Genomic DNA, 17,657 nt, shown 5'->3' on the forward strand with positions numbered 1-17,657 from the left:
ACCGGATCAAACCGGATCAAACCGGATCAAACCAGATGGAACCGGATCAAACCGGATCAGAACGGATCAAACCGCATCAAACCGGTTCAAACCGGATAGAACTGGCACAAACCGGATCAGACCGGATCAAATCGGATGGAACCGGATCAAACCGGATGCAACCGGTTCAAACCGGATCAGACCGGATCAAACCGGATTGAACCGGGTCAAACCGGATCAGACCGGATCAAAACGGTTCAAACCGGATGGAACTGGATCAAACCGGATCAAACCGGATCAAACCGGAGAGAACTGGCTCAAACCGGATCAGACCGGATCAAATCGGATGGAACCGGATCAAACCGGATCAGACTGGATCAAACCGGATCAGACCGGATCAAACCGGATGCAACCCGATCAAACCGGATGGAACCGGTTCATACCGTATCAAACCGGTTTCAACGGATGGAACTGGTTCAAACCGGATCAAACCGGTTAGAACTGGCTCAAACCGGTTTGCACCGGATCAGACCGGATCAAACCGGATGGAAACGGTTCAAACTGGATCAAACCGGTTCGGACCGGATAGAACTGGCTCAAACCGGATCAGACCGGATCAAATCGGATGAAACCGGATCAAACCGGATGGAACCGGTTCAAAGCGGATCAGACCGGATCAAACCGGATGGAACCGGATCAAACCGGATCAGACCGGATCAAACCGGATGGAACCCGATCAAACCGGATGGAACCAGTTCATAACGGATCAAACCGGTTCAAACCGGATGGAACTGGTTCAAACCGGATTAAACCGGTTAGAACTGGCTCAAACCGGTTTGGACCGGATCAGACCGGATCAAACCAGATGGAACCGGATCAAACCGGTTCAAACCGGTTCGGACCGGATCAGACCGGATCAAACCGGATTGAACCGGAAGAAACCGGATCAGACCGGATCAAACCGAATGGAACCGGAAGAAACCGGATCAGACCGGATCAAACCGAATGGAACCGGATCAAACAGGATGGAACCGGATCAGACCGGATCAAACCGGATGGAACCGGATCAAACCGGATCGAACCGGATCAGACCGGATCAAACCGGATGGAACCGGATCAAACCGGATAGAACTGGCTCAAACTAGTTCGGACCGGATCAGACCGGATCAAACCGGATGGAACCGGATCAAACCGGATGTAACTGGTACAAACCGGATCAAAACGGTTCGGACCGGATTAGACCGGATAAACCCGGATGAAACTGGATCAAACCGGATGGAAACGGCACAAACCGGATCAAACCTGTTCGAACCGGATCAGACCGGCTCAAACCGGATGGAACCTGATCAAACCGGACGGAACTGGATCAAACCGGATGGAACCGCATCAGACCGGATCAAACCAGCTGGAACTGGATCAAACCGGATCAAACTGGTTAGAGCTGGCTCAAACCGGTTTGGACCGGATCAGACCGGATCAAACCGGATGCAACTGGTTCAAACCGGATCAAACCGGTTCAAACCGGTTCAAACCGGATGGAACTGGTTCGAACCGGATCAAACTGGTTAGAACTGGCTTAAACCGGTTTGGACCGGATCAGACCGGATCAAACCGGATAGAACCGGATCAAACCGGCTCAAATCGGATCAAACCGGATCAAGCCGGATGGAAATGGTTCAAAGCGGATCAAACCGGTTAGAACTGGCTCAAACCGGTTTGGACCGGACCAGACCGGATCAAACCGCATGGAACCGGATCAAACCGGATCAAACCGGTTCAAACAGGATAGAACTGGTTCAAACCGGATCAGACCGCATCAAACCGGATGGAACCGGATCAAACCGGATGGAACCGGTTCAAACCGGAGCAGACCGGATCAAACCGGATGGAACCGGATCAGACCAGATCAGACCGGATCAAACCGGATCAATTCGATTCAAACCGGATGGAACTGGTTCAAACCGGATCAAACCGGTTAAAAGTGGCTCAAACCGGTTGGGACCGGATCAGACCGGATAAAACCGGATGGAACCGGTTAAAACCGGATCAAACCGGTCCGGACCGGATCAGACCGGATCGAACCAGATGGAACCGGATCAAACCGGATCAAACCGGTTCAAACCGGTTCAAACCGAATCCAACCAGATGGAACCGGATCAAACCTGTTAGAACTGGCTCAAACCGGTTTGGACCGGATCAGACCGGATCAAACCGGTTCAAACCGGATCAAACCGGTTCCGACCGGATCAGACCGTATCAAACCAGATGGAACCGGAACAAAGCGGAACAAACCGGTTCAAACCGGTTCAAACCGGATCAGACCGGATCGAACCGGATGGAACCGGTTCAAACCGGATCAGACCGGATCGAACCGGATGGAACCGGTTCAAACCGGTTCGGACCGGATCAGACCGGATCAAACCAGATGGAACCGGATCAAACCGGTTCAAACCGGATGGAACTGGTTCAAAGCGGATCAAACCGGTTAGAACTGGCTCAAACCGGTTTGAACCGGACCAGACCGGAACAAACCGGATGGAACCGGTTCGGACCGGATCAGACCGGATCGAACCATATCAGACCGGCTCAAACCGGATGGAACCGGATCAGACCGGATCAAACCGGATCAGACCGGATCAAATCGGATCAATCCGGTTCAAACCGGATGGAACAGGTTCAAACCGGATCAAACCGGTTAGAACTGGCTCAAACCTGTTTGGACCGGACCAGACCGGATCAAACCGGATGGAACCGGTTCAAACCGGATCAAATCGGTTCGGACCGCATCGGACCGGATCGAACCAGATGCAACCGGATCAAACCGGATCAAACCGGTTCAAACCGGATAGAACTGGCTCAAACCAGATCAGACCGGATCAAACAGGATTGAACCGGAACAAACCGGATCAGACCGGATCAAACCGGATGGAACCCGATCAAACCGGATGGAACCCGATCAAACCGGATGGAACTGGTTCATATCGGAGCAAACCGGTTAGAACTGGCTCAAAACGGTTTGGACTGGATCAGACCGGATCAAACCGGATGGAGCCGGTTCAAACCAGATAAAACCGGTTCAAACCGGATGGAACTGGTTCAAACCGGATAGAACTGACTCAAACCAGTTCGGACCGGATCAGACCGGATCAAACCGGATGGAACCGGATCAAACCGGATGGAACCGGATCAGACCGGATCAAACCGGCTGGAACTGGATCACACCGGATCAGACCGGATCAGACCGGATCAAACCGGTTCAAACCGGGTAGAACTGCCTCAAACCGGATCATACCGGATCAAACCGGACGGAACCGGATCAAACCGGATGGAACCGGTTCGAACTGGATCGGACCGGATCAAAGCGGATGAAACCGGTTCAAACCGGATCAAACCGGATTAAACCAGATTCAATCGGATCAAACCGGATCAGACTGGATCAAACCGGATGGAACCCGATCAAACCGGATGGAACCGGTTCATACCGTATCAAACTGGTTCAAACCGGATCGAACCGGTTCGGACCGGATCAGACCGGATCAAACCTGATGGAACCGGATCAAACCGGATGGAACCGGTTCAAACCAGATGGAACCGGTTCGAACCGGTTTGAGCCAGTTCTAACCGCTTCGAACCGGATCAGACCGGATCAAACCGGATAGAACTGGTTCAAACCGGATAGAACTGACTCAAACCGGTTCGGACCAGATCAGACAGGATCAAACCGGATGGAACCGGATCAAACCGGATCAAACCGCTTCGGACCGGATCAGACCGGCTCAAACCGCATGGAACCGGATCAAACCGGATGGAACCGGATCAGACCAGATCAAACCAGCTGGAACTGGATCACACCGGATCAGACCAGATCAAACCGGATCAAACCGGGTAGAACTGGCTCAAACCAGATCAGACCGGATCAAACCGGATGGAACCGGATCAAACCGGATGCAACCGGTTCAAACTGGATCGGACCGGATCAAACCGGATCAAACCGGATCAAACCGGATTAAACCGGATTCAACCGGATCAGACTGGATCAAACCGGATGGAACCCGATCAAACCGGATGGAACCGGTTCATACCGTATCAAACTGGTTCAAACCGGATGGAACCGGTACAAACCGGATCGAACCGGGTCGGACCGGATCAGACCAGATCAAACCAGATGGAACCGGATCAAACCGGATGGAACCGGTTCAAACCAGATGGAACCGGTTTGAGCCAGTTCTAACCGGTTCGAACCGGATCGGACCGGATCAAACCGGATGGAACCGGCTCAAACCGGTTGAAACCGGATCAAACCGGTTCAAACCGGATCGAACCGGTTCAAACCGGATGGAACTGGTTCGAACTGGATCAAACTGGTTAGAACATGCTCAAACCGGTTTGGACCGGATCAGACCGGATCAAACCGGATGGAACCGGATCAAACCGGATCAAACCAGTTCGGACCGCAGCAGACCGGCTCAAACCAGATGGAACCGGATCAAACCGGATGGAACTGGATCAGACCGGATCAAACCGGCTGGAACCGGTTCAAACCGGAGAGAACTGGCTCAAACCGGATCAGACCGGATCAAACCGGATGGAACCGGATCCAACTGGATGGAACCCGATCAAACCGGATGGAACCGGTTCATACGGGATCAACCCGGTTTGAACCGGATGGAACCGGTTCAAACCGGATCGAACCGGTTCCAACCGGATGGAACCGGTTCAAACCGGATCGAACCGGTTCAAACCGGATGGAACTGGTTCAAACCGGATCAAACCGGTTGGAACTGGCTCAAACCAGTTTGGACCGGATCAGACCGGATCAAACCGGATGGAGCCGGTTTAAACCGGATCAAACCAGTTCAAACCGGATAGAACTGGCTCAAACCAGTTCGGACCGGATCAGACCGGATCAAACGGGATGGAACCGGATCAAACCGGATGGAACCGGTTCAAACCGGATAGAACTGACTCAAACCAGTCGGACCGGATCAGACCGGATCAAACCGGATGGAACCGGTTCAAATCGGATCAAACCGGTTCAAACTGGATGGAATTGGTTCAAACCGGATAGAAGTGACTCAAACCAGTTCGGACCGGATCAGACCGGATCAAACCGGTTCAAACCGGATGGAACTGGTTCAAACCGGATAGAACTGGCTCAAACCAGTTCGGACCGGATCAGACCGGATGAAACCAGATGGAACCGGATCAAACCGGATCAAACCGGTTCGGACCGGATCAGACTGGCTCAAGACTGGATGAAACCGGATGGAACCGGATCAAACCGGTTCGGACCGGATCAGACCGGATCAAACCGGATGGTACCGGATCAAACCATATGGAAACGGTACAAACTGGATCAAACCGGTTAGAACTGGCTCAAATCGGTTTGAACCGGGTCAGACCGGATCAAACCGGATGGAGCCGGTTCAAACCGGATAGAACTGGCTCAAACCAGTTCAGACCGGATCAGACCGGATGGAACCGGATTAAACCGGATGGAACCGGATCGAACCGGTTCAAACCTGATAGAACTGGTTCAAAGCAGAACAAACCGGTTCAAACCGGATGGAACTGGCTCAAACCGGATCAAACCGGCTCAAACCGGATGGAACAGGATCAAACCAGATGGGACCGGATCAAACCAGTTCAACCCGGATGGAACCGGATCAAACCGGATGTGACCACATCGAACCGGATGGAACCGGTACAAACCGGCTTGAACCAGTCCCATCCAGTTCAAACCAGATTAAACAGGATGGGACCGGATCAAACCGGATGGAACCGGTACAGTCCGGCTCGAACCGCTTCAGACCGGTTCAAACCGGATCAAACAGGTTGGGACCGGATCAAACCGGATGGAACAGGATCAAAACGGATGGAACTGGTACAAACCGGATGGGACCGGATCAAACCGGATGGAACCAGATCAAACCGGTTCAAACCGGATGAAGCCAGATCAAACCGGTTCAAACCGGTTCAATCAGGATCAGACCGGTTCAAACAGGATGGAACCGGATCGAACCGGATGGAACCAGTACAAACCGGATGGGACCGGATCAAACCGGATGGAACCAGATCACACCGGATGGGACCGGATCAAACCGGATGGGACCGGATCAAACCGGATCAAACCAGATGGAACCGGTACAAACCGGATGGGACTGGATCAAACCAGATGGAACCGGATGGAACCAAATGGGACTGGATCAAACCGGATGGAACCGGTACAAACCGGTTCAAACCGGATGGAACCGGATGGAACCGGATGGGACCGGATCAAACCGGATGGAACCGGATGGGACCGGATCAAACCGGATGGAACCAGTACAAACCGGTTCAAACCGGATGGGACCAGATCAAGCCGGATCGAACCGGTTCAAACCGGTTCAAACCGGATCAGACCTTTTCAACCTGGGTCAACCGGATAGAACCGGATCAAACCGGATGGGACCGGATAATACTGGATCGAACTGGCTCAAACCAGTTCAGACCGGATCAGACCAGATCAAACCGGATGGGACCGGATAAAACCGGATGGAACCAGTTCAAACCGGTTCGAACCGGATGAAACCGGATGGAACCGGATGGAAGCGGATCAGACCGGATGAAACCGGATGGAACCGGATCAAACCGGATCAGACCGGATGGAACCGGATGGAACCGGATCAAACCGGATGGAACCGGATCAAACCAGATCAGACCGGATCAAAACCGGATCAGACCAGATCAGACCGGATCAACCCTGACGGAACCTGATGGAACCGGATCAAACCGGATGGAACTGGATCGAACGTGATCAGACCGGATGGAACCAGATCAGACCAGATAGAACCGGATAGAACCAGATCGGACCGGATGGAACCGGATCAAACCGGGTCAGACCGGATCGGACCGGATCAAGCCGGATCAGACCGGATGGAACTGGATGAAACCGGCTCAAACCGGATCGAACCAGATCAAACCAGATCAGACCGGTTTGAACCGGATGAAACCGGATCAAACCGGATGAAACCGGATTGAACCAGATCAGACCGGATCAAACCAGACCAGACCAGACCAGACTAAACCGGACCACATCAGACTTGACCAAACCAGACCAGAGTAGACTATACCATATCAGACGAGACCGGACCAGACCAGATAACGCCAGATAAAACTAGACCAAACCGGACCAGAAAAGACAAAATCGGACCAGACTAGACCATATCAGACTAGACCGCACCAGACCGGATGAGACCAGATAAGACTAGACCAAACCGGACCAGAAAAGACGAAATCGGACCAGACCGGATCAAACTGGACCAGACCGGATCAGACCGGATCAGATCGGATCAAACCGGATGGATCTGGATCAGACCAGATCAGACTGGACCGAACCGGATCAGACCAAACCAAACCGGATCAGACCGGACGAAACCCAATCAGACCGGACCGAACCGGACCGGACCGGACCGGATCAAACCAGATCAGACCGGATCGGACCGGACCAAAGCGGACCAAACCGGACCAGACCAGACCAGACCAGACCAAACCGGACCGAACCGGATCAGACCGGACTGAACCGGATCAGACGGGACCGAACCGGAATGAACCGGATCTTGTAAATAGAGAGGAACATGCTGAATTCCTCCAAATAAATGAGTGACTGGATAACCAAATGATTTAATAAATGAGTGTAATCTAGGCTTCCTCCAGGGTGGTTCTTTCTGTGTAAAACAGTTCGATCTTGGAGTCACCTTGAAATGCTGAATACATAACAAGGTCAATCAACAGAGTTTGCTTCTGAATATTCATGCATAGATGATGCTCCCAGTCAATATGTTTGATTATTTTTCTGTTTACTGAGAACAACTTAATCCTCCCAATCGCTATAACCACAATCCTTGGAGTCTTCTTCAATGCCTTTTATTCAAACCCTTTATCCAATCTACCTGAGAATCCTGACGGCTCTAACTTTATAAAATTCCAGAATCTGATGGCTCACAATCCCCCTGGCCCTGGCCCAAGCCACCTCTTCCGTGGATGTCTGCAATAGCTTCCTAACTGATCTCCTCCCTCTATCATCTATTCTTGGCATAGGGGCCTGAGTGAACCTGTTCAGGCCTTAATTCCTCTGCTCCCAGTGGCTCCCACCTCACTCACCCTTCCAGTAAGGTGGTTACACAATCTGGCTTCACCTGACTGATCTCTCACTCCTTGCCCTGCTCCAGCACTAGCCTGCTGTGATTCTTCACACATCTGCCTCAAGGCCTTTGCACTCACTGCTCCCTCCCTGTCTTCCCAAAGACGCCCTCATGGCTCCTCTCTCACTTTCTTCAAAAATCCCGACTCTATCGTTGTACTGTGAATTCCTCAAGGAAGAATGTGATGTATCACTCACAGCACTTTTTAGTCCAATGCATGACATTCAATCAATTTTTGCTAATGAAATACCCAATGGTATTAATAATCAGTATATATGGAGAAAACCTTACTAGCCACAAAACACTCACATGTAGCTTCTCTAACCACAACTCCAGGAAAATGCAGTCATATTCCCATTTTACAGATGAGGAAAACGAGGCTTAGAGAGGCTAAGAGTATTTCATAAGCTATTTGGTAGCAGAATTAAGTGTTCAAGCTGAGCTTTTCTAGCTTTTAGATGTAACTCCAGCAACTCTGGAAAGTGTAAAGCAAAAGAAAACACCAACACAGTCCATTTTGCCATTTCACTGTAATGCTGAGTTGGGTGCCCCCCAAGTCCTTCCCACTCCACTGCCCTGTACCAGCCCCTACTGCATACGTCTATCAACGACTTGGAGGAAGATGGTGGCGTGGTGCTGGAGATTATTCTCCTTGGGGTTCTTCACATGGCAGGTGTATTTGCCCGTGTCGCTGAACTCCAGGTCCCTCAGCACAATGGAAATGTTGTTCATCTTCTCCTTAGTAGAGCCTACCAGAGTGATGCGGTCATCATCTTTCAATGTCACCTTGGGGTCAGACTTCTCATTCTTCACAGTCCCCTCTATGAGCTGGTGGAGGAAAGGCGTTGGAGAGAGAAGGTGGCCAAGAAAGAATCAGGGTCCTCAAGGGTCATGACATCACACCAGCCCACTCCTTAAGTACCTTCCCTGTCCAGGACCAGGAAGAGCCTGCAGTCACACCCTGCTCCTTGCCCCCACAGTTTCCTCTTCCAGCGTCAATAGCTCTGCCTGTTTAACCTGAATTTTGCTTGTTTCAGGCTAAACCCATTTCCTTTTATTAAGGTCTCCCTGGAATGCAGCACAGCTCTTACCGCTCTCTTCATAAAAGCCTTTTATGTAATGACTCCTGCAAGCACTGAACTCATTTCCCTCTGTCACCTCCCACCCAGCCTCTGCTGACACCATGCGCATCTGAATTCTGGCCCTCTATCAAGACCTGGATCAATCCCACAGCTCTGCCCGTCAGCACCCTCTGAGGTCAGCATTTAATTATAACCAGAGTTGGTCTCTTGTGGCTTCCCTGTGAAAGTCTCAGGTTGGATCCCCCACTAGATTGTAGAGTGAGTACTCAATAAATACCTGTTGATTGGTTCACTCCCACTCCCATCGCAGCCCCACCAATGATCCTGCAGCTCTCCCTCCTCTCTCCCTTCCTCTCTCCTTTCCCTGCCAGTCCAGCCTCATTTAGACTCTTCTCATTCCCTCTCTCCAAGCTTTCCAAGGCCTTTCTCTCTCCTGTTTGTTAGACTAAACTATTGATTTTTAGACAAGCAGTCCAAGCTCCGGGTATTTCTTAAGACCAGACGGAGGACTCTAGCCAAGAATTCCAACAGTCCCCAAATGCTGGCAACACGATCTATGCATCTCTCCCAGTTACATTCTTCCTGGCAGGCTCTGAAAAGAATACTGGGAGAAAGGGTGGCAAAAGGTTCTGGGGACCATCGCAGTGGGTCTCAGTCCAGAAGTGACCAGAGCCTGGGAGGGAAGGCATGGGTAAGGGAGGCTGGGCTGTACTGTCCTTCCTCCAAATACTTACAATCTTGAATGCGTCACTGCTGTTGTAGGTCCACCGGAAGTGGAGGTCCTCGAAGCCAAAGCAGCTGGAGAAGGTGCAGGGCAGCAGGATCTCCGTGCCGTTGACAGCGTAGATGTTGGTGGCCTTTCCCACAGACACCTCCAGCGACAGGGTTACGGGGAGCAGGAAGAGGCCTGTGTAAGGAGCACCGCCTCCTTAATAAAACCCCACCAAAACCTCAGCCTGGAGCTCTGGAAGGGGATGCTCGGACAGGGCGGAGTGACTTGGCCAGCAGGGAGGTCTCTGTCACCCTCCGTCCCAACTTCGGGAGGATGGCTCTCTACTCCAATTAACACCGTCTGGGCTGCCCTCCATCATTCTCCATTTCTCCCCTGGAAAGGACTGAATTCTGGATCAGGGAGTAGCCCTTGTGGCGCTCTGGATGACCACCAGGGGTCACCCCAACCCAAGGAAACGAAGGCCTGGCCGCTGCCACGAACCGCGCCCGCTCCGCCCCTCACCTGGGGACGCAGTGCCTGGAAGCGCTCCTGTCGCACCCACCCCAGGACGCGCAGGGCGGGCTCCCTTCTGTTTGCAGGGGAATTCCCCTAGGACAGTGCGCACCTCCCGCCAGGTTTTCAGGACTGGCGGGCGGGGCTGGCGGGGCGGTCGAGGCGGGGGAAGAGCCGGGTCCGGTAAGGTGAGGAAGAGAAACGCGGCCGCCGCAGTCCCGGGCTGCCGTCCAGCAGCCTCTCGTTCCCCCGTACTGGAGGCTCCTCCCTGGCCCCCAGGGGCTGAGAGGCAGAAGGACACGTTCGGGCTGGACCTCGCTGGGTCAGCCGAGTCCGACGCACTCTGGCCGCCAAACGGGAGCCTGGGAACCGCAGGAAGACGGCCGGGCGGGGAGGAACACGGCGCGGGTGGGGACCAACGCGGGTCTTGGAGCTGGGCAGCCGCGGGGGCGCGCGGGCGCAGCCAGGGTGGGAAAGTCACAGGCAGAAGCCACCCTGGGGAGGGATTCCCGGCCAGCCCAAGTGCACGCGCGCGGGGGCGGGACGGGGAGGGCGCTGGACACGCGGTCCCGTCCTGAGCCCGGCAGCCCGGCCTCCCTGCCACACTCCGCCCCCTCGTCCCGGTGCGTCCCCGAGCGCCCCTAGGCTTCTTTCTCACGCTTCGTACCTCCTCCCCAGCACTCCGATGCGACCCCTCTCCGCTGGGACAAGGCCGCTCCGCTCACGGCCTCCAAACTGCCGCTCCGTGTCCTTGTAAGGGGGTCTGGTTCCCCGCCCCCTCCCCACCCCATGTCCTGCAGATGCCTCAAGGAAACCCCACTCGCCTCAAGGTCGGTGGGGGCGGGTGTCCGGAAGTGGATGCCTGCCTCTCCTCGTCCCTAGGGGAAACTGGCACCTTCCACCCGCACTCTCAGGAAGGCCCTGTGTTGTCTAACTTAATTCCCTGTTCTGCATCATAAACCTCTTGTTTTGCCCCCACCAGATGATAATGCGTCTTAGCAATGCTTTTCAAATGACAGAAAAGGATTTCCAAGGAGAGCTGGCAGCCCTGCCGGCTCAGCTTCTTCCTGTGCCCTTAACTTCTGATGACAAAGTGGAGTGCTCATAGACCCCAGCCCTAAAATCACTCCCCGTGGTCCAGTAATCCCATCGTGATCCAGCCACTGCCGGTGACAGTAGTAATAACTGATATTAACTGAGCATCTACTATGTGCCAGGCACATTTCATCCTCACCTGCCCTATGAGTCACCTACTATTATAGGTCCACATTGTAGGTGAGACAACTGAGCCTGGAGAGGTTAGGTAACTTGCCTGCGAGATCCGGATCTGCCCACCAGGGCTCTGATTAGTGCTGGGAAGTTATTTCAATTAGCCTTCATTTTTGGTCAGCTTCTAGGATTCATGGCCAGCCAGAATTTGTTCTAGAGCTATGGTTTTCAAACTTGAGAGTCATCAGAATCCCCTACAGAACAGCTACAGCTGGCTCCACCCAGCCCCTGGAGTTCTGATCCAGAAGATCTGGAGTGGAACCTGAGCTTTTACATTTCTAAAAAGTTCCTAGGAGATGCTGTGAGCAGGGACCACACTCCGAGAACCACTGTGCCAGAGGATTTGTGGATACTAACTCCAACTTTTATTAGAATGCTCAAAGGCATGTATAATGTTCCCATTTTATATATGATGAAATTGAGGCTCAGACAGGTTAAGTTGACTTGCCCAGGGCCACACAGTAAATGGTGAATTTGAGACTGAGCAGTTACTATAGGATAGGAGAGGTATTTTATATACACTGTCTCATCATAATCCTTTAGGTTACTATTATTAACCTTCATCATAATCCTATAAGTTACATTTTCCTTCTCAATAAACAAATGAGGAAACAGGCTTAAAGAGATTACCTTGCTCATGGCCACACACCCAGTGAGTGGCATAAGCAGCATTCAGATATTAGCCCCCCTTTCACCACTCTGTGACCAACCGTGCTCTCCAAGAAAACACTGATCAGGGCTTAGCATTCCATAGAACTCCTGCCTTTCTGTTTATCTCTGCCCTCCTCCGCCCCATCTCCCCCAGAGGTCTAAGGACAGAAGCCAGACACAAGATCCCACTCTCCAGTCTGCAGCCAGCACTAGAACCTTCTGGTGGGAGACACCGACTCTGCTTCCCACCCTCCGTAGCCCCCACAAACAGGAAGTGAATGCAGAGCAGTGGACAGGGAAGCTGTCAGACAACGCAGCTTCCTGATAGCTAATGGCCTCCCTCAGGGCACCAAGGAGTGTGGCTGCTCCTCATCAGCATACCGGTCCAGGAATCAGGGTCCCGGAGGAGATAGGGCAACTCAAATCAGTGCCCAAATCTCCCCACCTCAACCCCAGCCAGAAAGAGATATTCAAGAGCACAAAAGATGCATGCAAAAAGGGAAATCTTATTGGTTGCTTTAAATAGAAGCAAAAATGAGCAAAAGACGGGTCCAGAAGAGAGGAGTACACTATTTCTTTAAGGTCTGGCTCATGACACAGTACACATTTCTGCCTGATTTGTGTGCGTCTATGTGGATGACTTAACTCCAATACACTCAGGACTCTGCAAGTGAAGCATTGCTACTTCCTCAGTAGCTGGAAGGGGAAAATGAAAACCGACAGAAATGGTTTCACAGAGTCCAGAGCCCTGTCCAAGTGAAAGCATCAGAGAGGGGGAGCAAGCCTGGCTTCTTCAGTGCACAGCCCTCCCAGCTGGGAGTCATGCAGTCCAGCCAGTTATGTCTGGGAGGGTCATGCACGAGAAAGCTGAGGGGCCTGCCTCCCACTGAACTCAGTGTCTCCTACGAGGTTGCTCTGGGGGAGAGGGAGGAACCAGGGGCAGGTGTTGGTCCACAAAGGCCCCCCGAGGGCTGCTTCAGGATGACCAACCCTGGAGAGGACTGGTGAGCATGCGCAAGGCAGGCCCCACTCTGCCAGCTGACCTTGAGAAAGTCAGAGGTGCCACATCCGGTGTGCATATCCCCAAGCCAGGGCAGGGATGCCTCTTTCCTACTTCTCAAGGTTGGTGTGAAGCCAAAACAGGAGATTATAAAACACAAGAGGGGCTTCCATGAGTGGGCACCCTGCAGATAGAGGAGGATGGTATTTGAAAGGGGAGCAGGGGACAAGGGTATCCCTCATCACAGGTAGCCAGGGCACCCCTAGCTTCCCTGAATAACCAGTGTCAGCCAAGAATGTCTCCAGGCCATTCCCACATTGATCTGTATTTTCACCCTGTACCACTTCTTGGCTTATTTCCATGTGGCCGTTTCCCTGGAGTAAAGAAAGCCTTGCTTTGCTCTTTTCTGAACTTAATTCTAGAATGTTAAAGTGCACATGTGTGTGTTTGAGAGTGGGGAGCCTCTTTCTGGCATTGTGGACTTGAGGAACAACTCTTCCCAGTCATGATCCCGTGGAATTCCATCCTGAACCCCAAAACCTTGCTTTTCCTCCCTAAAAGGCCCTATCCACTTAGCCACTCTCAGAGCAGCTATTTTCTTTGCCTTCTCTGAAGTCCTCGGCCCCCTGCCATCCTATCTGGGGTTTTGTCTGAGGACTGACTCAGGAACACTTTTGTTAAAGTGGAAAAGTATTCAGCACATGCAAATCACATTATTAAATATTCACACCAGCAGGAATCTTATGGCAGCTACCATTTATCCCAAGGCAAATGTGGAGGCAGGAAACATTCCACCACCTTTTCCCACATCCAGGGATCACTCACAACCACCCCAGGAAAGAGGGGCAGGCTGGTAGCCACTCTAAGTGTAGCTCTGAGGGCTTGCTGGCACGGCGAGTGGACACATGGCTGACTTTGATAGGGAGGCTGATACACTCTGGCCCAGGGAGAGTTAGAAAGGTTCAAAGTTAGAGCTGGGTGCAGAAAGTGGGCCGAGGCCAGCAGGACAGGACCCCTCCTGGGGTGCAGGCCCTGGGGGCTTTGGGAGGCAGGGCTGGGCCAGGCAAGGCCCCTGGGCCCAGAGACAAAGGAAAGATTTCAGTTCCCTCTCCCTAGGCAACCTACCTGCTTCCTGCCCACCCCCAGGAGCTTTGCTGGGATGAAAGCATGCCCCTGAGACAGCAGGGGATGCTCAATAAAACCAGCTTTGCAAACAAGTCCCAGCAGCATGCCTGTCCCTCCTCTTACAGGCCAGAGAGCAGGTTGTGCTGGCATGACCCACCCCTGGCTTATGCAAAGATTCCTATACCTCCTTGAGGACTGGCAGCAGGGCAAGATGGTCTGCTGTGCCCAGTCTCCCTCTCATGCTGATCCCACCAGAAGGGAGACAGTCAAAAGAGCTTTGGGACTCCAGCCTTCTCTCCCAGGTGCCCCCACAGGCCTGCACCTCCAGCAGGTTCAGAAGGAGAATTAAGCGTGTTTTCCAGGTTCAAACCCAGGATTCCAGATTCAAACTCCCTCCACTTCTCCCCTTTCCTCTCTTCTTCTCCACAGTCTCCTTGCTGCTTCTTTCCTTTTTCTCCCTCTGAGTGGGACTGTGCACCCTCTCCTTAATTGCATTCTCATTAAACAAGCCGTTAATAAGTACACACCAGGGGAAATAGGGTTGTGCAACAGAGCACCCTCACAAGTGATAATTAAACATAGATCACAGCAATTAAGTAAATGGGGGAACAAGGAAGGAGTGGGCAGGACAGAGAGATTACCAGTTACATGCTTAGGAAGAGATAGGAAAGCACATAAACCTCAATTGCAATAATGCAGCCTTGGAAACTGCTTCTCAGTTTAAGAAAAGGGCATTTTGTTAGGTTATCAGAAATCACTTTGGTCTCAGTCTGTGAGACTGGGTTTGATATGGGGAGAGGGGAAGAGGACTCCTGGAAGTTCACTGCTCTGTACCCAGTCTCCAAAGCTATGAAAATAGCAGCTCTAGGCCCCCCAAGTCTCTATCCTTCCACGCCCATGCCCCAGAGCCTCACTTATTATTCAGCCCTAAGCACAATCCCTATTTACCTTCCCCCTCACCAGACTTGAGTTAACTGGGAAGCAGCGTGGTGTGACAGAGCCCAAGAAACTCAGATTCTGTCCCACTTGGCCATCAATTGGCCATGCGCCCCTAGACAAGTCACCATCCCTCTCTGGACCATGACTTCCTCATCCCTAGGAGAATTCTGTGCTCTGCTTCCCAAAGTCCCTGCCAGCTCTGATGCTCCCAGGGAACACTTCCAGTTGGCTGTCCAGTCATCTCTGTGTCTCCCCTACTGGACTGACAGCAAGGATGTCATCTATGTCCCAAGCTCAGACCAATGCCCCTGTGAGGGCTCAGTCAGTGTTGCCTGGTCAAGGGCCAAAGGGACCTTGGTTGGAGTCCCTCTGCAGACCAGAGGGGCAGGGGACAGAGCAGATGAGGCCAGTCCTGGGGCCAGCAGGTCTCCCACCTACAAGTCACTCTGCTGTCTCCTGGGCTCCCAAAGCGTAGCTCAGAAATTCATCTAAACCTTCATCAACAGGCCTTAGCCCCTACCTGGTCTATACACCTGAACAGTCCTTGGAGAAGGTGGGGCTTCCACCTGGAGAAATGTACCGAGACTATGCCCACAATCCCCCTTACACACATGCGCGTGCGTGCACACACACAGATACATCATTTTCAGAGCCCTCTCGGTTGTCCACAGAGGCCTGGTTCTATGAGTATTCTAACAAACCAGGGACTGGCATCCCCCACCCAGGAACATAAGCCAGAGGTGTTAAGTGGGGTCGTTTAATGACTGTCTGAGTTTGAATTCCTCAGTGACCCTTTACCCCTGCCATTGCCACCATGGGGACCTGGGCTGATCTGAGATTCGATGGGGGGAAGAAGCATGGAATGACGTTGTGCCCACCCTGTGAAAAGGAGCCTCAGGCCTCACTGACGCCCACTTCATTAAGGTCACTGTGAAACCAGCATGACATCTGTGCCAAAGGTACAGGAGAAAACACGAGTGTCTTCCACCTCGCCGTACGGAGGTAAATAAACATCCCAAGTACAAGAAATACTCTCTCCCCTCTTCACCACCAGGCACCAACCTGATAGATCTGCACACAGTTTACATTCGCAGAAATAGTAGCCACTTCCCTTATAGGCTTCTATCTCCCTGTTTTCAGCACAAATACCTACATCGTGTGTCTTTCCCAATGCAGGGAGCTGCCGAAAGCCAAATCTGACCAATATAAACAGGAAGAGATGCCGTTGCCAGAGATGGAGTCGGCTTACATTAAAGTCTGGCTATGATTTATGAGGAGATTACATTCTGGACTAATAAATATCATTCCCTAATCTCTTGGAGTTTGACACTCAAAACTCTCATGTGCATATTAATAGATATTAATAATGCTTCTTCCTCCGTGTCCTCTGGACAAGTCTCCTCTGTCTCCATATTCACTCCAAAAATGAAGAGCCGGGAGCAGGTCAAACAGGTCTTCCCTACGGAATCTCCTTGTAGGAAGACAGACAAGGCCCTTCCTAAAGGGTCTTGAATGATCCCGCAAGCCCCTCCAGCCCCTTCCAGCTTTGGGGTGCTGCTGTGGAGAAGGCAGTGGCTCCTGAGGGAGGTAGAGGGCAGAGGAGCAAAGCAGGAAAAGGGCCCAGGAAGAAGGGGACTCCCCCACCCCCAATTGGTGCATGCCTGGTGCCTGGGAAACAAGCAAACGGCTCTGGGCAGGGATGCAAACCATCATCCCAACAGTCACACGAGCAACCCACCTGGTACCCCCTGCACCCAAGGCACGGACCCCCTCCTCCAGCATCCTGAACCTCTGAACTCGGGAGACCCGCGCTGCAGCCCCAAGATCCAGCTCCAAAAACCTGGAGCCAAAGGTGCCAGAGACAGCAAAAAAACTCATCCTGAGACTGGCGGGCTGCTGGGGCAGAGAGGGACACGCACGGTCCCCAGGGAGCACAGCCTATGAACCAGGCAGGAAGCCGGCGGCCACGGTCCGCATTCCGTGCCGCACTCCAAAGCCCACCCTATCCAAGGCATCTTCCTTCTCGAGTGTCCCCTTCTCTGGGGGTAGGGGGAGGCAAGAGAAGAGACCAAGCTGGGGCTGCCTTACCCAAAAGCCCAGTGCCCAGCCATCTCGCCGGGGCTTTGCCTCGGTCCCCAGCCCCGGGCATAGTCCTGTTCTCTCCGGAGGGCGCGGGGGGCGCGGGGGGCGCGGGGATGGGATAC

The 17,657-nt window shown here is 52.8% G+C and overlaps 1 protein-coding gene across 2 annotated transcripts in view; it reads right to left on the bottom strand.

The window, feature by feature from the left end:
* The window catches only part of SCN4B (sodium channel, voltage gated, type IV beta subunit), a 24,452-nt gene extending 6,801 nt beyond the window's left edge, over positions 1–17,651 (bottom strand). The window contains exons 1-3 of one of the 2 annotated variants that reach the window (XM_011964854.1): positions 17,542–17,651; positions 9,979–10,151; positions 8,762–8,990 (exon numbers count right to left, since the gene is read on the bottom strand). In XM_011964854.1, coding sequence (XP_011820244.1) covers positions 8,762–8,990; positions 9,979–10,151; positions 17,542–17,602 — 463 coding nt within the window. In that variant the 5' untranslated portion in view covers positions 17,603–17,651. The remainder of the gene's footprint in view (positions 1–8,761; positions 8,991–9,978; positions 10,152–17,541) is intronic. The other variant, XM_011964855.1, reaches the window with a different exon arrangement.
* Positions 17,652–17,657: the final 6 nt, after the last annotated feature.

This window comes from Mandrillus leucophaeus, unplaced genomic scaffold (genome assembly GCF_000951045.1).
Source record: "Mandrillus leucophaeus isolate KB7577 unplaced genomic scaffold, Mleu.le_1.0 Scaffold71, whole genome shotgun sequence".
In the NCBI taxonomy this organism is placed as follows: Eukaryota; Metazoa; Chordata; class Mammalia; order Primates; family Cercopithecidae; genus Mandrillus; species Mandrillus leucophaeus.